Source organism: Tursiops truncatus, chromosome 3 (assembly GCF_011762595.2).
Source record: "Tursiops truncatus isolate mTurTru1 chromosome 3, mTurTru1.mat.Y, whole genome shotgun sequence".
NCBI classification, from domain to species: domain Eukaryota; kingdom Metazoa; phylum Chordata; class Mammalia; order Artiodactyla; family Delphinidae; genus Tursiops; species Tursiops truncatus.
This window is the reverse complement of record NC_047036.1, coordinates 161,444,335-161,467,801: the sequence shown is the minus strand read 5'-3', so window position 1 is coordinate 161,467,801 and position 23,467 is coordinate 161,444,335. Positions and strand designations below refer to the sequence as shown.

The window sequence follows — 23,467 nt, the reverse complement described above, 5'->3', positions numbered from 1 at the left end:
CTCATGCTGCTGTATCCAAATCCTACAGTGCCTTGATTATTTGTGCTAAATGGGGTATACTGACTCTAAAGTGCATGGCAATGAGGGATGTTGAAACATTAGCATTAAGAGTATAGTCGACCCAGCAATCCCACTACTGCACATATACCCTGAGAAAACCATAATTCAAAAAGACTCATGTACCACAATGTTCATTGCAGCTCTATTTACAATAGCCAGGATATGGAAGCAACCTAAGTGTCCATCAACAGATGAATGGATAAAGAAGATGTGGCACACATATACAATGGAATATTACTCAGCCATAAAAAGAAACGAAATTGAGTTATTTGTAGTGAGGTGGATGGACCTAGAGTCTGTCATACAGAGTGAAGTAAGTCAGAAAGAGAAAAACAAATACCGTATGCTAACACATATATATGGAATCTAAGAAAAAAAAAAAAAGGTCATGAGGAACCTAGGGGAAAGATGGGAATAAAGACGCAGACCTACTAGAGAATGGACTTGAGGATATGGGGAGAGGGAAGGGTAAGCTGGGACTAAGTGAGAGAGTGGCATGGACATATATATGCTACCAAATGTAAAATAAATAGCTAGTGGGAAGCAGCCACATAGCACAGGGAGATCAGCTCGGTGGTTTGTGACCACCTAGAGGGGTGGGATAGGGAGGGTGGGAGGGAGGGAGATGCAAGAGGGAAGAGATATGGGGATATATGTATAGGTATAACTGATTCACTTTGTTATAAAGCAGAAACTAACACACCATTGTAAAGCAATTATACTCCAATAAAGATGTTAAAAAAAAAAGAGTATAGTCTCTGAGAAAAAAAGGCTTGATTGCAACAGTGGTCCTGTCTTTCTCTCTTGCTAGGTATGTGTTCTCTCACAAATTACCTAAACTTACAAAGTTGAGTCATAAATGAGATATTAAAAGAGACTTGAACTTTATAGTAAAGGGTGTCTAATACACTGTAGGAAGTACACCAGTGTTTGGATAACAAGTAGGAAAGGAAAAGCTGTTCCAGAGGACAGGGAACTGGCCTGCATTCTTTGCAAGGCCAAGTCTTTTCCTGGTGAAGAGAAAAATGTCACACACCACCTCCATCAAAGGTATTCGTTGACTATGATGGACCAAGACAAAAATTAGGGTATTTTGTAACCATATCTCTAAAATTGATAAAAGATAAAGCTCCAAATAATAAAAATGACCAGTATAGCCCTCTTCTTTCTAATGTAACTGGGGCTTCTTACGAATTAAGTTTAGCTCCACTACACTGTTTTTGCCTTCTAGAAAACAAGGATTATGATAACCAACGAAAGAATAAAGTTACCCTCCTCACGGCATCCAATACAGAAAAACATCTTGCTTTCTTGGGTAGAAGTCAAATCCTCTAAAGCCAAACTCCTATAAGAAGAAGTCCTTCTGAGCATCCTGTACTATTATACCTCACATCACTTAATGGTTTGTGCTCATTCTTATTAGAATTCATTACATTCCTCTCTTTGACTACAAGTGCAATCCTGTAGGTCACTGACAAGAGGGCGCTTAAAAAAAAAACATGATTTAAGTATCTGGTACTAAGAATAAATGAGAAATTAATTTCATAATAAATATCGTAACTACAAAAGAATAAAAAGTAAAATTTGCCTGAGGAAAACATACCTGAACTGTATGTACATAAAATTGACTTAAAATATAAATGATTAAGTGAAAGAAAATTGCAAAGTTTATCTGAAAATACATAATTATAAGAGTATATTTTAATATATCCTGTCAGGAAATGAAATGCACAATAATATTTGTTAGCATTGGACAGCTTAGAAAACAGTTAATAATATATTTCCATGAAAGAACTATAGAAGCATTCCTGTAACAAAAAAATATACATAGTTTAATCACATACAATCAAACAAAATTGAAAACACTGAGGTATTACATTGAGCTCCAAGAAACAAGAAAAACTCAGTCTCCTGACAGGAGAAAGGTTCTTATTCTCACATGGAAAGACCAAGTGAAGGCAGCCAGTGAACACTGCAGTAGAGAAAAAACTCCCATGTCATTCTTTTTGATTACACCATTGCAGATGTCATGGTGAATCAGGAAAACATACTCACTAGGACTGTTAACAGTACAAGGTGTTTCCTACACAAATCAGACCTTATATGGATATAATCTAGAGAAGAGGGGAATCAAAGAGTACTCCCAATCACGACAATCTGATTAGTTTCCTGGTGGACAAGAGACCCTGGAGAAGCTGGATTTTTGATGTGGATCTTGGGAAGACATCAGTTGAAACCAGAGCTCTCAGAAAAATTGATATCATACAGTTATTTGTGGTTTTGAGGATACTCTTGACTGGAAGGGCAAAAAATATAGAAAATGGGCTGGAAGATGGTATACCTGAAGCTCCTGTGCATCTGTCTCTCTGTATGTAAAATCTGACTGCTGCCTTCCTCACTTCTGCCTTCCAAATCTCATGCAAGTCAGATGGATTCTAACAAGGAACCACAAAAGGGATGAGTTCTGGAAAATCTAGTTCCTAACATTACCTACAGGGGGAATAACTCCAGCTCTAGATTTTGTTGTCCTATCAGGCCTCTCTTCTTAATTCAAAGTCTATTCACCAAATTATAGTCAGAAGGAAGGACATAAAGCAAAGACCCAAATATGAAAATAATAATTCACATGGAAACTATATTCTTTTATAAGTGAGGCATACATAAATATTTATTCAACTGTTTATTAGTATGGAAGACGGAAAAAGGCTCTTATACTCTTCACCCCCAAAAAGGAGCTTTGTCGGTAAGAAAGATAAATATATATTCTGGACTAGGATATCCAAGAACTGCCACAAGGCCATTAGGAAAATCCAAATACCAAACTGTCATTTTTCAGTGGCCCCTTAACACAGAACAAATAAAACATTATAAAACAATGTTAACCTAATTGCATTATTAGAAATATGCTTCAATTCACCTATGATCCAACAGGTTTCAAACAGGAAAGAAAAAATATTATTAACTGATTTAAAGAAAAAGCACTACCTATTAATCTTATGTACTGCTGTGGAAACATATGACTTATAAAATCATCTCACCTTGTATTCATTTCTGAGAGTAATTACTAGAAATCCACCATCCAATGGTGCACTCTAAGAAAAGAGGCTTGATAAAGACAACATATTTACAACTTTAATAACAACTCTTTCCTATTTTCTGGAATGTTATACATAGATTAGTTTCCGTCAAGCTTTCTCATGTTACTTACATTTATATTCTTTTTCACATGTAAAGATGTGGGCTCACTGAAATCTTTCCCAGGCTGTTTAACTCAAGAGTTTTTGTCCAGTGAGTCCTTTCATCCTTTCAGAACTGGGATGACAAGGCTTTCCAACATTCTTTACATTTATATGGTGTCTCTCCAGTGTGTGTTCTCACACGTCTTCAAATGGTTTGTGACAAATGAAGGGTTTACCACATTCCCTCCACTCTGATCTTTTGCACATCTTCAAAAAAAAAAAAAACTCTGATAACATCTGAAGGCTTTTCCACATTCCTTACAGTCACAGGGTTTCTCTTCACTATGAGCTCTTTTGCGCGTTTCTAATGAAGTGTAATCTCTGCAGGATTTACCACACTGCTTACAAGGTTTCTCTTCTATGGGAGTCCTTTCATGTGTTTTCAAGCTTTGAAAATATCTGAAGGCTTTCCCGTCTTGTTTACACTGACAGGCTTTCTCTCCAGTGTGGCTTCTTTCATGTTTTCAAAGTGAAGTTGATCAACTAAAGGCTTTTCCATATTCCTATTCACAGAATTTCTTCTCAGTATGAACTCTTTTGTGCTTTTGGAAGGAAGTGTAATATCTGAAAGCTCTACCACATTGTTCACATTCATAGGGTTTCTCTCCAGTGTGCAGTCTCATGTGTACTCTTAAGGTCTGGTGATGGGAGAGGGCTTTCCCACATTCCTTGCATTCATAGGGTTTCTCTCCAGTATGAGTTCTTCCATGTGACTGTAAGGAATTGTAATAACTGAAGGCTTTACCACATTGTTCACATTCGAAGGGTTTCCCTCCAGTATGAATTTGTTTGTGTTTGTGAAAGGAAGGGTAATATCTGAAGGCTTTACCACATTGTTTACATTCATAGGGTTTCTCTCCAGTGTGCAGTCTCATGTGTATTTTTAAGGTTTGGTGATGGGAGAGGGCCTTCCCACATTCCTTGCATTCATAGGGTTTCTCTCCAGTATGAGTTCTTCTGTGTGATTGTAAGGAATTATAGTAACTGAAGGCTTTACCACATTGTTTACATTCATAGGGTTTCTCTCCAGTGTGAATCCTTTGATGTATTCGAAAAGAACTAGGAGAAATGAAGGCTCTCTCACATTCCTTACATTTATAAGGTCCATCTCCAGTGTGAGTGATCATGTGTGCTCGAAGGCTTGAGAGACCTCTGAAGGCTCTCCCACATTCCTTACATTCATAAGGCTTTTCCCCAGTATGAATTCTTTCATGTTTTCGAAAAGAACTGGGACAACTGAAGGCTTTACCACACTGCTTACATTCATAGGGTTTCTCTCCTGTATGAGTCCTTTCATGTGTTCGAAAAGTATGATAATATCTAAGGAATTTCCCACATTGTTTACACTGATAGGGTTTCTCTTCACTGTGAGTTGTTTCATGTGTTCGCAATGAAGAGGAACAATTAAAAGCTTTCCCGCATTCCTTACATGTATATGGAGCATCTCCAGTGTGTGTTACCATGTGTCTTCGAAACGCTGTGCTCCACATGAAAGCTTCCCCACATTCCTTACATTCATAGGGTTTTTCTCCTGTGTGAATCCTTTCATGTGTTTGAAAGGATGCGCGGGAATGGAACGCTTTTCCACATTCCTTACATTTATATTTTTTCTCTCGATTGTGATTTTTTTCATGCGTCTCCAAAAACTGGAGATAGCTAAAGGCTTTACCACATTCCTTACATTTATATGGCTTCTCTCCATGTTTCTGATACTCATATGGTTTACGTTCAGTGTGACAGCTCATGTGTCTCTTAAGGGATGAATGACGCGTAAAGATTTTTCCACATATACTGCATTCACGTGGTTTCACTCCAGTAGTTTTCTTTTTCAGATTGAGATTTGGAATAAGGCTGAAGTTTTCTCCACATTGACTACCCTCTTTACTTTCACAGAGTCTCTCTACCACATGACTTCTGTAAAAAACAAGGAGTATATTATCAATGAGGTCTTTATTAACAATTTTATACTCAATAGTAGGATATTTGAAGTACATTTTTATCACTTATAGCAATAGTGTAGGTTTTATGCCTTGTCTGAATTGTTTCAAGTTAAATATAAGAAATGCTCTTGCAATCATCAAAACAGTGACATTCATATAGAGTTTATCTATAGTGTTGAACTATTTTGCAAACACTGAACATCTATGTCATATAAGAAAGTAATTTTGGTGAAAATTTTCTAAGAATAACTAAATTTGGAGCATGCATTATTTCTTTTATTTCCTTCTTTTAAAACTGCATAACATAACAGGATATTCACATGAGGCACTATTTTATATTGTGAGTGTGACTTACCTTAGTTTTCTCCCCTGGTTTTTGTACTGATCTTCAATGTCATGATCTTCCCATTTTTCTCCTAAATTGCAGACCAAGAAAAATGATTCCAAGATATTAGAAGTTATAGAAAAACTATCTAAGTCCATTGTTGGCTGTGACCATGCCTAGTTTATTTAGCAACATCCTGCATTTCCACATTCAACATCTTGGAACAATGTTAATGAGCAAGAGACATGTGTTCTCTAATTGACAAAGTAAAGGTAAGTTGTCATCCTCACCTACTGAGGCCAGGTTCCTCAAGGTTTCCCGCATCACATCTCTGTAGAGTTTCTTCTGTGAAGGATCCAGTAAAGCCCACTCCTCCAGGGTGAAGCTCACAGCCACATCCTCAAAGGTCACTGAGTCCTAAAACATCCCAGATATGTGTATAGTAGGATGTGTGAGACTAACAGAACTGGACATCTGTACACCATTTATACGAAGGTTATGTAATTCTGTCATCTCCAAACATTTATTCTATGACTTGGTCATCAGAAACTTACTCTCTGTCCACACTTCCTAATAAGTTTAACAGCATCGTGAAAACATGCAAATTATTTACACAGTTTTATTGTGATTTCGTCACATCTTATTTCTCTCTAATTGCAGGGTCCACAGCATGTTGGGAAATGACAGAAATGCTACACACATGAAACAAATATCATTTTAAGATCATGGATTCCTCGTGAGGAAAACTCTTTCCTTGCCCTTCTTATTACCCACCATTTACAGCACACCATGAACCAAAGGGTCAAATCTGCATAAGATTTTACTAAATAAAAACATAGTGAAAACTAAAAGCTTTTACTTCTATTCCTATCACCAAACATGAGAATCCAGAACACCTGTAGAAATCCAGCTTTTAATAAGGTCCAGCTGGCTATTTCGTCCCTAAGTACTCCAGGCCTTTAGAAGTAGTGTGGTATGATGTAGCTGGTGGAATGAAAATATCCTTGTCAGGAAGTATTGCTTTTAACTTGTGTAATACTTACCACAGGCTCAGTTTTCCCTTTCTCTCTCTGGTTTGATGGGCTAGAAAGTTATTTGGAACTTAGAGTTCAGATACTAGGAAGAAGATGTCACAACTTAGACCACAAAGTCCCTATACTTGTGCACCTTGGGGCTGCTTAGAGGCACACAAAGTGCAGTAGTATGCCAGAAGAGCTCTTTATGGCAGAACCAGAACACTGGGCCCTGTGCCTTGTTGACCTTGAGGAACAGCTGCAGACTACAAGTGTGTTCACTGAAAATCACAATGGATTCATGGCTAATTTGCCCATAAAATATATGAAGGATTCAGCAGTGCTTTTCTCCAAACAACTCTAAAATCTCCATTTTCAAACAGCAGGAAGAAGTGTTTCCCGACCAGCCATTCTAGAGGTTCTTCTCCCAATTTCTCTAATTCCCAAGCTCCTTTCTGGTCTACAGAAGTATGATGGCTTGACCACTGAGCATACGAATTCCTTAGTTGATGACACCACATACTACCAATAGTGAATGAAAGGGTTTACTTCCATAATTGAGGTCTCTGGGGAAAGTAAGGCATACTTCTCCAGCTGCCATGAAATGGCTTGAGAGAGAAACAAAAGGTGCCTGGACTTTTTTTTTTAATTGAGGTTAGGGGGTGGGTTTAGGTGAGGGTTCACACACAAGAACAGGATCTTATGAGGACTGACTGTTTTGCTACTGCCAAAGGAAGGAGCACCAAGGCACTCTTATCACTTTGTATAGATGTGGGTCAAAGAGAAATGAGGGGGGATGAGACTTTAAGGTTATCAGCAGCCAGTCATCAAAAACCGGAGTCAGAGAACTCTGGTTTCTCGTTTTGGATGCCATCATTCCCAACCACATAGAAAAAAGTGAAAACACTTGAAATCAACAACTCTTCTTAGTTCCATCAGAGCTCTGAAGTCACAGGAAACCACTGGTTTCAAAATTGGGAAACAGAAAATAAAGATACAAAGCCTATACTGAAAACAATCTATTTCACCAGAAGCTAGTTCAAAGACAAAAAAGAGCAAACAATGCAGAACACAATATCCATGAACTGTAGGACAATGACAGAATGTTTAAAATACACACAATGGAAATACCTGAAGGAAAAGAAAGACAGAAAGGAACAGAAGAAATAAGTGAAATAATAATAACAGATTTTTTTCAAAAATTAATCATTGATGGCAAACCACAGATCCAGGAAGCTCAGAGAACACAAAATGAAAATGCTGAAAAATGTACACCCACGATGCAGTGGTTAAGAATCTGCCTGCCAGTGCAGGGGACACGGGTTCAAGCCCTGGTCCAGGAAGATCCCATATGCTGCGGAGCAACTAAGCCCGTGCACCACAACTACTGAAGCCTGAGCGCCTAGAGCCCGTGCTCTGCAACTAGAGAAGCCACTGCAATGAGAAGCCCACGCACCGCAACGAAGAGTAGCCCCCACTCGCCACAGCTAGAGAAAGCCCACACAGAGCAACAAAGACCCAATGCAGCAAAAAAATAAATAAAATTAATTAAAAAAAAAGCACACCCAAGTATATCATATGCAAACTGAAGAAAAAGAATATATTGAAAAGAGCTAGCAGAAGAAACACCTTAGTGAGCTGAGAAAAAAAGATTAAAAAATTTTTTTATTTTATTGAAGTATAGTTGATTTACAATGTTGTGTTTTTTTTTAAAGACTAGTCCTTTGTTTTATAAATTTATTTATTTATTTTTTCTGTGTTGGGTCTTCATTTCTGTGCAAGGGCTTTCTCTAGTTGTGGCAAGCGGGGGCCACTCTTCATCGCGGTGCGTGGGCCTCTCACTATCATAGCCTCTCTTGTTGTGGAGCACAGGCTCCAGACAAGAAGACTCAGTAGTTGTGGCTCACGGGCCTAGTTGCTCCGCGGCATGTGGGATCCTTCCCAGACCAGGGCTCGAACCCGTGTCCCCTGCATTAGCAGGCAGATTCTCAACCACTGTGCCACCAGGGAAGCCCAATGTTGTGGTTTAAAATATATATATATATATTTATTATTTATTTTATTTATTTACTTATTTAGGCTGCACCGGGTTTTAGCTGTGGCATGCATGATCTAGTTCCCTGACAAGGGATCAAACCCGAGACACCTGCATTGGGAGCTCACAGTCTTACCCACTGGACCACCAGGGAAGTCCCTACAATGTTGTGTTAATTTCTGCTGTACAGCAAAGTGAATCAGTTATACATATATATTCTTTTTCATATTCCTTTCCATTATGGTTTATTACAGGATATTGACCATAGTTCTGTGCTATACAGTAGGACCTTGTTGTTTATCCATTCTATATATAATAGTTTGCATCTGCTAATCCCAAACTCCCAATCCATCCGTACCCCACTCCCTCTTGGTAGCACTAGTCTGTTCTCTATATCTGTGAGTCTGTTTCTGTTTCGTAGATAAGTTCATTTGTGTCATATTTTAGGTTCCACATATAAGTGATATCATATGGTATTTGTCTTTCTCGTTCTGACTTACTTCACTTAGTATGATAATCTTTAGGTCCATCCATGTTGCTGCACATGGCATTATTTTATTCTTTTTTATGACTGAGTAGTATTTCTGTTTGTTTTTTTGGTATGTGTGTGTGTATATATATATATGTATGTATGTGTGTATATATATATATATATATATACCAATCTTCTTCATTCATCTATTGATGGACATTTAGATTGTGAATAGTGGCTTGGCTATTGTGAATAGTGCTGCTATGAACATAGGGGTGCATGTATCTTTTCTAATTATAGTTTTGTCTATATGTCCAGGACTGGGATTGCTGGCTCATATGGCAACTTTATTTTTAGTTTTTTAAGGAACCTCCATACTGTTTTCCATAGTGGCTGTATCAATTTACATTCCCACCAACAGTGTAGGAGGGTTCCCTTTTCTCCACACCCTTTCCAGCATTTGTTATTTGTAGACTCTTTAATGATGGCCATTCTGACCAGTGTCAGGTGGTACCTAATTGTAGTTTTGATTTGCATAGAGAAAAAAAGACTTGAATTAAATCAGACTTGTTTTCAGAAACAACACAAGGAAGAAGAGAGTGGAGTGAAATACTGTATAGGCAGGCGTACTTCATTTCATTGTGCTTCACTGTATTGTACTTTGCAGATTTTGTGTATTTTACATATTAAAAGTTTGTGGCAACCCTACATTGCCAGATGATAGTTAACACTTTTTAGCAATAAAGTTTTAAAATTGAGCTATGTAGATTGTTTTTTAGATATAATGCTATTGCATATTTAATAGGCTACAATATAGTATAAACATAACTTTTATATACACTGGGAAACCAAAAATAAGTGTGACTCACTTTATTGTGGTGGTCCTGAACAGAAGCCCCAATCTCTGAGGTATCCCTGTATTTAAAGTTTTGGGGGAAAAAAAAACACTCTCTTGGGACTTCCCTGGTGGTGCAGTGGTTAAGAATCTGCCTGCCAATGCAGGGGACATGGGTTTGAGCCCTGGTCCGGGAGGATCCCATATGCCATGGAGCGACTAAGCCCATGCACCACAACTACTGAGCCTGCGCTCTAGAGCCCGCGAGCCACAATTACTGGGCCCGTGTGCCACAACTAATGAAGCCCGCACATCTAGAGCCCATGCTCCACAACAAGAGAGGCCACTGCAATGAGAAACCTGTGCACCACAACGAGGGGTAGCCCCTACTTGCTGCAACTAGAGAAGCCCACACGCAGCAACGAAGACCCAACATAGTGAACAATAAATAAATAAAATAAATAAATTTTAAAAAAGAAAGAATAAAGTATGGTTCTTTAAAAAAAAGACCCAAAACTCTTAGTTTTCAAATCCCAAAGCTAGTCCTTTGAAAATATTAATTTAATAAAATTGATAAACATCTAATCAAGACAACTGAGAAAAGAAGAAAAACGGAAATTACTAAATCAGAAATAAAAGGAGGAGGAAATAACCATGAAAAAAGATTTGACAACATCCAACATCCATTTATGATAACAAACTAGAAATTGAGTGGAAGGCTCTCTTAAAAAAGAACAACTACACAACACCTGTAGGTAAGATCATACTGAGTCGTGAGACGCTGGATGCTTTACTGTTAAGAGGGGAATAGGGCAAGGAAGTTTCCTTTCACTGCTCCTATTAAACAATGTACTGGAAGGCCTAGCCAATGCAGTAAGGTAAGAAAAAGAAATAAAAGGTATACATAGTGGGAAACAACAAATAAAACTTTGTTCCTTATGATACAATTGTTTATGCAAAACATCTGATAGCATCCACAACAACAGAGATAACCCCTGGAATTAGTAACAGTGTATAGCAAGGTTGAAGGATACACAAGTCAATTGGTTTCCTATAGACCCAAGCAAATACAGTCAATTGATCTTTGACAAAGGAGTAAAGGCAATTCAACAGAAAAAGTAAAGTCTTTTCAACAGTGCTATAAATAATGGATATTCACATAGAAACACACATGAGCATAAACAAAATGAAAGTCGACACACACCTTACACCTTTCACAAAAATTAACTTAAAACAAATCATATATCTAAATGTAAAATGAAAAAGCAAAAACATTCTAGAAGATAACATATGAGAAACTACAGGTGACCTTGGTTTCGGTAATAAATTTTTCAATAAGACACACACACAAAAATCCCCAAGAGAAAAAATGCTAAGTTTCACTTCATTAAAATGAAAAACTCCCGTTCTGGAAAAAGTGTTTAGAGAATGAAAAGGCAAGTCACACACCAGGAGAAAATCCTTTGTAAAACACTTATCTGATAAATGACTGATACCCAAAACAACTAAAGAACTCTTAAAGCACAACAATAAGATTACAGATACTCCAAATAAAAATGGGCAAAAGATGTGAACAGACAAGTCACCAAAGAAAGACAGATGGAAAATAAGGAATTTGAAAACATGCTCAACATACATCACTGGGGGATTACAAATAAAACAATGAGCTATCACTACATACTTATTAAACGCCAAAAATTTTGAAACACTCAGAACACCAGCCATTGGTGAAGACGTGAAGCTATAGATAATCCTTATTCATTGTTGGTGGGAATGAAATTTGATATGCCTGTATTGGAAGACAGAATTTTCTGTCAAAACTAAATACACTCTTACTTCTCATACTAAGATCCAACAATCACACTTGTTGGTATTGACCTAAATGAGTTGAACTCACGATCTCACATTTTCACAAAACCCTACATATGAATGTTTGTAGGAACTTTATTCATACTTGGCAAGGGTTAAGAGTTAAGCAAGATATCTTTCAAGAGTCAAATGGATAAATCAGTGGTATATCCTTACAATGAAACACTGTTCAGTGATAAAAGGAAATGAGGTATCAAGCCATGAAAACACATGGAGGAACCTTAAAAGTATACTGCTAAGTGAAAGAAGCCAATCTCACAAGGCCACACACTGTATGATTCCAAGTGAATAACACCCTGGAAAAGACAAAACTATGGGCCAGTAAAAAGACCTCAGGCTGTGAAGGATTTGAGGGTTGGAGGGAGGGATGAATGAATAGGTGGGGCATAAAAGATGTTTAGGGAAGTGAAACTACTGTATGTGATACAGAAATGAAGGACACAGGTCATTAAACATTTGCCAAACCCACAGATCTTATAATGCAGAGTCAATGCTAATGTAAACCATGCAATTTACTGTATCAGTGTTTGCTGAGCAATTTTAACAAATGTACCAGTTAAACAAGAAGTAAAAAATAGTGCAAACTGTGGACGCAGAGGGGTTATGTGGAAATTCTCTATACTTTCTGTAAACCTAAAACTACCCTAAAACAACTGAAGTGTATTAGAAAAAAAACAGATGAAGACAAACGAATTACAATTCACCCCTGATTTGACTGACTGATGACTGAAACAGGACACCTTTCATTCAACTGACTTGAACTTATTCAATAAGGCAGTATGGTGCTCCATGAGCCTGAGACCAGTAAGAGAGGTAAAACTTCCACTGAATGCCATGTTGAAGAGAACTGCACTGCATATTCTGAGAAGTGCCATGGTTACTATCAATAGTGTCTAGAACTCCAACATGGATGAGGATTGTTCTGGCAAGACCGTGTGTTCTGGACCTAGGGCATGTTAGACGAGATTTACCTTGATTTATATTTTTGGTATCTCTTGAGTTCAAAGGTTCCTAAAATTCTTCTACCACAAAGGGGCAACTCTTAGACAATCGTCCAAAAGTCTGTGAATACAAGTAGATGAGGCCAGTTTTGGTCAGTAGTAAGACGACTGCCTGATGTTTGGTTTGTGTGACCCTGGGGTTTGGTCATTCATCAGGGATATCACAATTAAGGGATGAAGAGCAGCAACTCTCCACAGAGCTCATCATGTAGGAATGCATATTGTCATCCTTAAAGTCTGTGCACTCCCAAAAGCTGTGCATTCCGTCAATCCCAGGGAAGCCTCCATCTGGGGAAGTGGTGACCTTTTCCAACACCAAAGCAACTTTCAAGGGACTGAATAGGGAAGAGGCCACCCTCCTGCAGGAGGCATAGGCCAGGACAAGTTTGACTCCATCATGTCACATGGAGGTGTTGGTAGGCATGCCGACCCGATGGGGTGCTATTTCCAAGGTTAAAGGCATAATGGGCAGCTCAGCAGAGGATCGCATGCTCAGCACTTGTGAGAGCCTCTATTTTCAACAGAGCCTGGTACATGGTGATAATTGAAGTTCTAAGGCAGTTCCTTGCACCAGAAGCCTATAGATAACTTAAGGCCATCATGGGTAATTCCAGGAGGCATTAGCCTCTATACTGAGGGAGACTCCAAAGGAACTAACAGGAATGCCTGTTGTATGGCCATTTAAACATAGTCCAGAGTCTTCTGTAGTAGAGTTGCCCTCAAGGTAGGGGCCAATTTCCAAGTAATAGTAAAAATGGGCTCAAGTAAAATTCATAAATAAGGAATATGCTGTCTCCCCAACACCAAAAGAACCTACTAGATCTTGTAGGTGCTGAGAGGGATTACAGATATTTCTTCACATTGTCAGGGAGGGAAAAGCTGTCTAATTACCAAAAAACATTCAGAAACTTAACCAAGGGCCTCACATATGTGTGGGGTCAATGGCCCATACACTTTTCGCAAGCTCCTTTTTTCAGTAATTTTATGTTCTGAATGAATGAGAAATGAATGTCCTCAGAGGAGGATGTCGTTAGCGTGATGTCATACCTGTGCTCCTGGAACAAAGTGCATGCAGTTCAGATCTTCCTGCAGAGACTGTGGGATGGCCAAGCTGCTGAGGTTCCCTGAGGGTAACCAGGTAAATGTGTATCATGTCCCTTCAGAGGTGAAGGCAACTGCAGCTGAGAGGGTGTTGAAATAGGCACTGAACGGAACAGACTTATCAAATCTGTGAGAGCAGGGTATTTACCAGCCGCTGATTGAATGGAGTAAGTAATTTCCATAATGTTGGAGACTAGGAATAAGGGCTAATTTGATGCAACCACAACTCGGGTTGCTGTAATCCACTATGAGGTGTCATTCATCCTTTCCAGGTTTAAGGGCAGACCAAATAAGGCTATTAAAGAAGAAAATTGGCGGTAAACACTTCTCCCTGAATACATTTCTTATAATGGTTTTCAATAATTCAAGGCCTTGTTTAATTTAAATCAGGCCATATTAACTAATTTAACTGATAGTTAAGGTCTCTCTCTGGGGTCTCATTTTGTCTAGCCAATTTGGAAGTAGAAGACAATTTAATTTTACTTAATGAACCATGGGTCCAGAGCTTTCCTGCTCACTATGGGATATTTTGGGACAATGGGCGATATGACTATGAGAAATTTAGGCAACATGAGAGTTCTGCTGCTGAAGGCAAATTATACCTATTTGTCCTTTATATTATATTCAGTAATTCTTCCTAAGATGATGAGGTAAATTGTTTAAACTTAGTGGGATCCCCAGGTATACCTGTAATTTGAAACCTAGTTTGATTAATTACATGAAGTTTTGTGAATTAGTGCAGTACAGGAGATGTTAATATTAAATCAAACCCATATTATAGAGGACCAAAAGCTAAGCAGGCCCCTTCCATCTTTTGCTATGCAAATTTTTTAGCATAATTGCAAATTATGCAAAAATGCAAATTTTTTTCACAGTTGAGTGAAATTGTGTTCTTTATTTCAGTACCTTTCTTCTCTTGTTCCCTCCCTCCAGTTCTTCCTTGTTTTGCATCTTAGGTCACTAGATATACTCTGGGGGAGAGGGTGTCCTCTCTTCTCTTGTATTGATAATTTTTTTCCTCCAGAGAGCCTCACCACAGTGCCATCAGGGTCAGAGGCCTCCTTCATGATAACTGGTTACTTTATAGAAATTAAGCACCCTGGGCTTCCCTGGTGGCGCAGTGGTTGGGAGTCCACCTGCCGATGCAGGGGATGCGGATTCGTGCCCCGGTCTGGGAGGATCCCACGTGTTGCGGAGCGGCTGGGCCCGTGAGCTGTGGCCACTGAGCTTGCGCTTCCAGAGCCTGTGCTCCGCGGCCCACGTACCGCAAATAAAAAAAAAAGAAATTAAGCACCCTAGGCTTAAATTGTTTTGTCCACCATAACTCAGAGGGTCAGGATCTTTGTTGCAGTAGAGGCAGGGGCAGCAGCAGCAGAGGTACTTAAGGGGCCTGGTGAGCCCTCTGGTATTAGGAGCGGACTCAGCCTGGCACCTACTGGCTACCTTTACCCTCTTTTCTCTTTCTCTCTGGAATAATTGTTCTTTTTGGAGTGACCATCCAAGGGGCTCACCTCATTCACAGGGTATAATCATCCGAGTACTCCCCAAAGATCACCCCCTGCCCCAAGGTCTGGGTGAACCCAGCCTCAGTCACACCTTCACTCGAAACACAAATAGGTTCCATCCACGCCATGGACTCAGGACCACTATAAGGAGGGCCCCAGGGCTCCTGCTCCCAAAAGACAAGGAATTACCAAAACTGCCTCTGTATATAGAGCCCAGGCTTGGTGGATCAGCAACGCCACACAGGGCAGCACAGCGCACAGGAGGAGACCCCAGCAAACAGCAGCTCACAGGGCAGGAGCCTCCAGGCTTTCTTATCAGCCTCTCCTGATAAGAAGCACTAGGGGAAAAGGGAGAGGTGAGGCTTACCTTTCAGTAGTCAAACATCAAATATGTGGATCCTGACTACTCATTATAAGAACAAACCCAGGGCTTCCTTGGTGGCGCAGCGGTTGAGAGTCCACCTGCCGATGCAGGGGACACGGGTTCGTGCCCCACTCCGGGAAGATCCCACATGCCGCGGAGCGGCTAGGCCCGTGAGCCATGGCCGCTGAACCTGCGCGTCCGGAACCTGTTGCCCCCGCAACGGGAGAGGCCACAACAGTGGGAGGCCCGAAAAGAACAAACCCAGGTAAGAGAAACACGCATTCGCACTAGCTTCTTTTTATATAAAGAAACATTAACAGGATGATCAAGAAGTAATCAAAAACTGGTATTTTGAGAGTGGGTGGAGTAAGAGTACAGGAGTGGAGGCGGATATGTAGGTAGGGAGTCTTCTTAAGTTTCTTATTTTAGGAATATTTTTTAACCCTCTTGTGCATCATTTATTTAAAATCAGGAGAGAAATTGATATGCGTCATATTTTCCCATGCTTAATCATTATTTTAAATTAATTTTTGTTTTTTAAAATTAATTTTAACTTTTCTACATAGGAAATCACTCCAAGATTTAATCCTTTAAATGCTAACAGATATAAAACTGTACACCGTCAAAGATTTACAAATCCCCTTCTAACTGAAAGGACAAGAACATTATAGTTTGTCCCTCCACTACATTTCACGCTGGGGATATTTTCAAGAATGAGTGGCATAATGAAAAATATTAGGGGTTTGCAATTAAACCCTGAAATAGACTAGGAATTTAAAAGATGTATATAAGCTTTAAGGTGTTTTCTTCATATCAACAGAAATATAATATCATATATTATATCTTCATATCAACAGAAATTATAATTTTTTCCTCACATCCATTAAAATAAGACTTTATTTGCTTTAGGAATAGCATGACCTTTTTAAATGTCAAAGTTCCCTAGGGACAGGAGAGCATTATGCTAAATGAAATAAGTCAGAGAAAGATAAATACTTAATAACTGTAAATGGAGTATAACCTTTAAAAATTGTATAATAAATAAATAAATTTTTTTAATGGAAAAAGCACCTGAGCACTTAAATACACCCATCTCATGTTGAAGTTCTTTTTTTTTTTTTTTTTTTCCAAATGGATGCTTCTTTTATTTATTTATTTATTTGTTTGTTTATTTATTTTTGCGGTACGCGGGCCTCTCACTGTTGTGGCCTTTCCCGTTGTGGAGCACAGGCTCCGGAAGCACAGGCTCAGCAGCCATGGCTCACGCGCCTAGCCGCTCCGCGGCATGTGGGATCTTCCCGGACCAGGGCACGAACCTGTGTCCCCTGCATCGGCAGGCGGACTCTCAACCACTGCGCCACCAGGGAAGCCCCTGAAGTTCTTTTGTCTAAATGGAACAAAATTCTAATTGGTTCCACAATTTTCTTGCTTTACTCACATCGTACCTCTCAATCAACTTACACACTAAAAGCCCCAAAGCTAATGGAAACTAGAGTCAAAGAACTGCAATCTTCAGTTGAGAAAGAAATCCAAAGAAAGAAACACATATTTGAAATGACTGTGTGATTTTGAGGATTCCAGTATTTATGTGAAAAATTTAACAATTTTTGCAAAGTACTTGGAAATTGATATTGGCTTATTAAACCTCCTTAAGGTAGAATTTTAAAGCTTTGTACGCATTGGAACTCTACCTGGTTTTGGACCAACCCCAGAACAAAACAGAGCCACCTCTTACACACACACACACACACACACACACACACACACACACACACACACACACACACGACTGCAATAAACCTGGAGAACTTGTATGAGGGAACTCACCTTAAAAGGAGAAATTGTATAGTTTTTAAAATTGTATAAAATAAAATCGTTTGCTCTGCTATAAACCACCATTAAAAATCACAGTGTTTCAATTTGGTACTCAAATACCATTTTTGGATTAAAAATTGTCACGGAAGTAATAAATGATTCCAACAACAACAACAACAAAAGAAACACAAATACTGGAATCAACACAGATAAGCAGCCTTCTAGCTACAGTTCAGAAGAAAAACCCACTTTCAGAAAGATGACCAAATTCCCAGACTTGGGGTCTAAGATATAACCCCTAGAGTGGGTTAGTCGCTGGAGAAGGACGGTAGGGACAGCTGAGGAGCCACATGAATGAATTCTGGGAGCTCACACGCCCTCCCTCGTCCTGTAAGCATGGAAGTGCTACCTACACTAGGTTCTAGTCTCACAAGTGAGGAAACTCTCAGCCTCATTCAGTTTAAGGTTCTGACCCAAATTTATAAACCCTTTGTCCACAAGACAGAGGATGTGATCGTAACAGACTCTCTCAATGTGCACAAATTACACTGAGTGCACCTACACTGTGGATGTACAACTCAAACATGACGTCTAGAAATGTCTAGGCCTATGGAACCACAACTACAACCTCAGAAAGGGAATCAATCCCACCTCCTTGCAGGTGCACCCCCAGCTTTCCAGGGCTCTGTAGCTTCTCTCAGCATAAGTCTCCTACTGTGATGGGTGTAAGCAGGTAGGACACCTGCAGGGGAGGCTCCCCAGGAAGAACAACTGGGCCTGCAAGTCCTTCTCTTTACAGGCTCAGGGAAGCGTGGATCACTGTCTATAGGCCTCTGCTCTGCACTGGAGTTGCTTTGGAACATGGTTGATGTTTTAACTGACACAAACCTGGTGTTTGAACAATCCAGCAAAATAATTTAAACCCATCGTTTATGTGGAAAGGAGATAAGAAAATTGTAAGCCACTGTTACTAGTTCAACCAGAAAACACAAAATACCTACACGTTTCAGAAGAAAAGATGTCAGTTAATGATTATTTCCAAAGCAAGAAACTGGTTTGAAAATAATTAATCGCACTTGAACACTTGGTCTGCAAGTCTCAGCAGACACCACACAATCTGAGAATTTCATTTGAAATCACCCAAAAGTAAAGAATAGTCCTCAGAAACTTACTACACACGCTTGGGGAAAGAAAAAAAGCAAAACAAGAATTTGTAAATGGAATGTAATCCTGGAATATTTTATTTTTTCTGAGATTCACCACTTCTGCTTCTTTGGAAATATTTTATACTACTGTCTTTGAAGCTGTATTGATTAAATACATTTTATCTGATTGAAAAATGATGCTTAAATACATGAATAAATCTTTTAAAGGTGACAATCCCAGGGAGGTCCAACGCTGACAGCACATATCACCCAGGAAAGTTTTAAAGAGGAACCTCCACCCATAGGATGTCTATGCCCAGGAATGAGGCTGGGAGGAGAGGCACAAGGATTTTGAACAACCTAATTCCAGGAGGTTATTCTTTGCTTTCTTCTCATGGAAAACACCCACAGACAAAAGTAAACTGAAAAAAAAGGGCCATCCAGGGCTCTGGGGGAAAATGATAAAGTTAAAATACTGGGTCTGTTTGAAAGGTACCACGGAGGACAAATAGTTGATAATGATGCTGTGAATCAGAGAAGGAAAGATGGCTTTGGGAATGTGGGGTGGATTGTGAAAATTTAGGGGTTTATTACCAGCCCTAGAAAGAGCTAGGCTGAGGGGACAGGGTCGTGGACTTGAGACTCTGCTACCCAAGTAATTGGAAAACTCAAAGAGAAAACGGGTGCCCCCTGGGAGAAAGTAAGGACTGGGGACCCTCCAGACCACAGCTCCTCTCACGCACGAACCACGGAGACCGAGTCACGATGGTCCCCTGATGACCCTCCCGGTGGTTACCACACAATCTGGGGCGGACGTGGGGCTGCGGGGCCGGGGCCGAAGCCGCGGCTTGCAGTGACGGGACAGGACACCGGGGTCCCGGCTGCCGGCCCCGCCCCCACGCGGCAGGACGGGGGGGACCGAGGTCCGAGCGGCGCCACTCGTGTCCTCAAGACTCCGGAGTTGACAGCGGGGAGGCCCGGTACCATCACAGCTGGTTCGGATCAATTCCAACCAACGCCTCCTTCCCTCCCGCTCCAACTCCGCACCCTGGTAACCCACACTCACCATTTCTAGGTTTCCTGGGTCTCTCTGAATCCTTCCTACGACTCCCACGACCACCGCAGGTCACAGCGCGACAGACTCTGAGGCACTGCCACCTCCGTCATTGAAGGATAGGAAACCGGATCGCTAGCCTGGCCTGAGGGAGTGAAAACGCCCGAGCTAGAGCAGTGCGTCGCCCCACCCACCTGCCCAAGCGGCGCCCCTGATTGGACAGTTTGCAAGGCCGCATCCCCCAGTGCTTGAGTGACAGCTGGGCGGGAGGACGTGTGACTCTTGGAAACTAGCTTCCGCCCCGCCCCTGCCCCGACCCGTGCTGAGGGCAGCGGGTGGGGCGGAAACCTGACCCAGGCTGATTCCTTTGCGTTGAAACAGAACTTTTTCGCCCAGCTCTATATGAACACATGAGCGCAGGGAATTTCTGACTGAGTTTCCCAATGGAGCAACTAAGCACAGAGCATGAGGGTAGCCCAGGCAGGTGTATGACCAGGCCACCCAAGATGGCTGTTCTCTTGCTCTCTGTACATCCCCTGCTCTACCAGGCCCTGCTTCACCTACACCCTATTCACATGACTGATCCTCCCTCTTAATCTTAGAGCCTAATCAGTAAATGCTTAGGTACTTGCCCCTGGCTACTGATTGTTCTAATCTTCACATCAGACTATCTCCACTTTCATAGCTTATCAAAGGGGTGGTGAGGTTTCATGGTAACTGATGAGCCAATCTGAGGTCAGTTTCCTCCATTATTGGTAACTCCCACCCAACGAAGACCGTTCTGCCTGACATCTGCTGTCTACAGTGGGGTGCAGCTCCAGGGGCCTTCTGCTTCGGACATGTAAGATCCCCTATCCGTTAAACCATTGATTTCTCTACGGCTGATTCCGGGCTCTTTCTTTGGTCTTGAGACTGGGCAGTTAATGGGTTTGCAAACCTGCAGGGTGCAACCCAACACCTGGCCACACTGGAAAAGAGGGTCTTGTGTTCTCTAGGGGCCAAGGGTGTCGACCAAAAAAAAATTCACCACCTAAAAGTTGAGAGTTATGTTTTATTCGGCAGACATACTGAGGACTTCAAGCCTGGGAGGCAGCATTTTAAGCAACCCTGAGAAGATTGCTCTGAGGAGGTGAGGGGGTAGCTAGGATATATAGGAGTTTTGCAACAAAGGGCAGGTAGTAGGAACAAAAGATTACTGTTAATAAAAGAAAACTAGATATCTCAAGTTAAGGAATTTAGCACTTTTCTATCTATGGGAAGATGCAAGAGTGTGAACTCACTGAAATCATTCCTTTGATGTGAACCTCAGCTACAGTATCCTACGTTTTCACATCCTGAGTTTCTTCAGGGCTCACCACTGTTGGGAGTGGCTGCAGTCTGATGGCTGCTAGATGGCAGGTATTCTTTGTTTCCTTCCTGAGTTCCCGCAAGGCTCCCCGGCTCACTGCAGTTGCTGATAAATGTAACATCCTTTGTTTACTGACATGGCAGGCAGGCAGTATTTTATTTCTCAAGGGTTTGGTGTAAGGCTGGGAGGCCACTCATGGAACTGTGACCCTTTTTCAGAAACTGAAATGTGACCTCACCATCTGTAATAAAGAATCTGGCTTCATCTTAATCTTCAGTTTTAAGTTATTTTTTATTTTTTTAAAATTTGGCTGCACTGCGCAGCTTGCGGGATCTTAGTTCCCTGACCAGGGATTGAACCTGCACCCTCGGCAGTGAAAGTATGGAGTCCTAACCACTGGACCGCCAGGGAATTCCATCCATTTTAATCTTTGATCCTTGACAGCGCTGAGCCTTCGTCCATCCATCCGTGGTCCAACCCCACTCATTTGGTACTTAAGAGACGGAATCCCAAGCACTTGGCTCTGGTGGGAAGTTTGAACCCTACAGTCCCAGTTGGGCTCAAGGACTCTTTTCAGTCTAAGCATAGGGTGTGAGATGTATTCATTAAATTCTCAGGTAAGGAAATTTATTTTAGATTAGTTTTTGCCTTTGTCCCTAGAGAACTTGAAATGTAAGTGACTATAATATCCCTAAGACAACTGATTTCTATTTCACTAATATAAGAAAACAATAAAGCGTTATGTAAATTTGAGATGCACCTAGAACCTCTTCCCCCGCCCCCAGATTTGTTGAGGTATAATTGATTAATAAAATTGTCTATATTTAAAGATTACAATGTGATGATTTTCTGATCTACATATACTATATTGTACATTTGTTAAGACAGTGGATTAAGAATTCTCACCACATATACACACAAACAATGTGAGGTGATGGACGTGTTAACCTGGAAACTCCAAGATGCTGAAGAGACTGGATTACAAAACTCTTGCATTGCAAAGTGCTTAATGCATTTATTTACTTATTTCAACAGCTTTATTATGATATAATGTACATACTATACACTGCACCACTTTAAAGTGTATAATTCAGTGGTTTTTGGTATATTTACAGATAAATGCAATCATCACCACAATTTTTGAACATTTGGGTCACATCAAAAAGAAAACTGTCTCCCCTTTATCTGTCACCCCCAATTGTCCCATCTTCCTCCTCCAAACCCCAGCCTTAGGCAACGCCTAATTTACGTTCTGTCTCTATAAATTTCCCTTTTCAGGGTTTTCATATGAAAAGAATCCTAGTATCTAGGGTTTTTGTGACTGACTTCATTGATGTAGCATAATTTTTTTAAAAGGGACAACCGTGTTGTAGCAGGTATCAATTGTTCATTCATTTTTGTGGCTGAAATATATTCCATTGGATGGATAAAACATGTTTTGGATATTTGGTATGTTTTCACCTTCTGGCTACTATGAATAACATTGCTATAAATTTCATGTACAAGTTTTTGTTCCAACATGTATTTTTCTTGGGCATATACCTAGGAGAGGAACTAATGGATCATATGATAATGCTAGGTTTAATATTTGAGGAACTCCAAGACTGCTTTACAGAGTGGCTACACCAGTTTATATTCACACCATCAGTTTATCAGGGTCAAATTTCCCCCCATAAACCTGAAATTTGTTATCTCACTTTTTGATTCCAGCCATCCTAGTGGGTTTTTTTGGTTTGTTTTTAATAAATTTATTTATTTTTGGCTGCGTTGGGTCTTCGTTGCTGCACGCGGGCTTTCTCTAGTTGCGGCGCGCCGGCTTCTCATTGCGGTGGCTTCTCTTGTTGTGGAGCACAGGCTCTAGGTGCACGGGCTCTAGGTGCACGGGCTTCAGTATTTGTGGCGCGCGGGCTTAGTTGTTCCATGGCATGTGGGATGTTCCCGGACCGGGGCTCGAGCCCGTGTCTCCTGCATTGGCAGGTGGGTTCTCAACCACTGTGCCAACAGGGAAGCCCCCTAGTGGTTTTGAAGTGGTATCTCCCTGGGGTTTTGATTTTCGTTTCCTTGATAACTAATGATGTCCAGCACCTTTTCATATACTCTGGGCCATCTGTATATCCTCCTTGGAAAAATGTGTGTATTCAATCCTTTGCCACTTTTAAATTGACTCATTTGACTTTTTATAATTAAGTTATAAGAGGTATTTAGATATTTTCGAGACAAGTTTCTTATCAGATATATGACTTGCAGACTTTTCCTCCATTCTGTGGGTTGTTTCCATTCTCCTGCTTTAAAATTTTTGCTTTTAATTCTGGTAATGTACACATGCCATAAAGTTTACATTTTCAA

At 40.5% G+C, this 23,467-nt stretch overlaps 1 protein-coding gene across 1 annotated transcript; it reads right to left on the bottom strand.

Annotated features, from left to right (window-relative positions):
* Positions 1–3,178: 3,178 nt before the first annotated feature.
* LOC101321606 (uncharacterized) lies at positions 3,179–19,935 on the bottom strand. The gene is made up of 4 exons (XM_019930785.3): positions 19,786–19,935; positions 5,855–5,981; positions 5,595–5,655; positions 3,179–5,213 (listed from the first exon to the last, which is right to left on the bottom strand). Exons 1-4 carry the CDS (start codon positions 19,786–19,788, stop codon positions 3,803–3,805), a joined length of 1,602 nt encoding a protein of 533 aa, XP_019786344.2. The 5' UTR covers positions 19,789–19,935; the 3' UTR covers positions 3,179–3,802.
* Between the last annotated feature and the right edge of the window lie 3,532 nt (positions 19,936–23,467).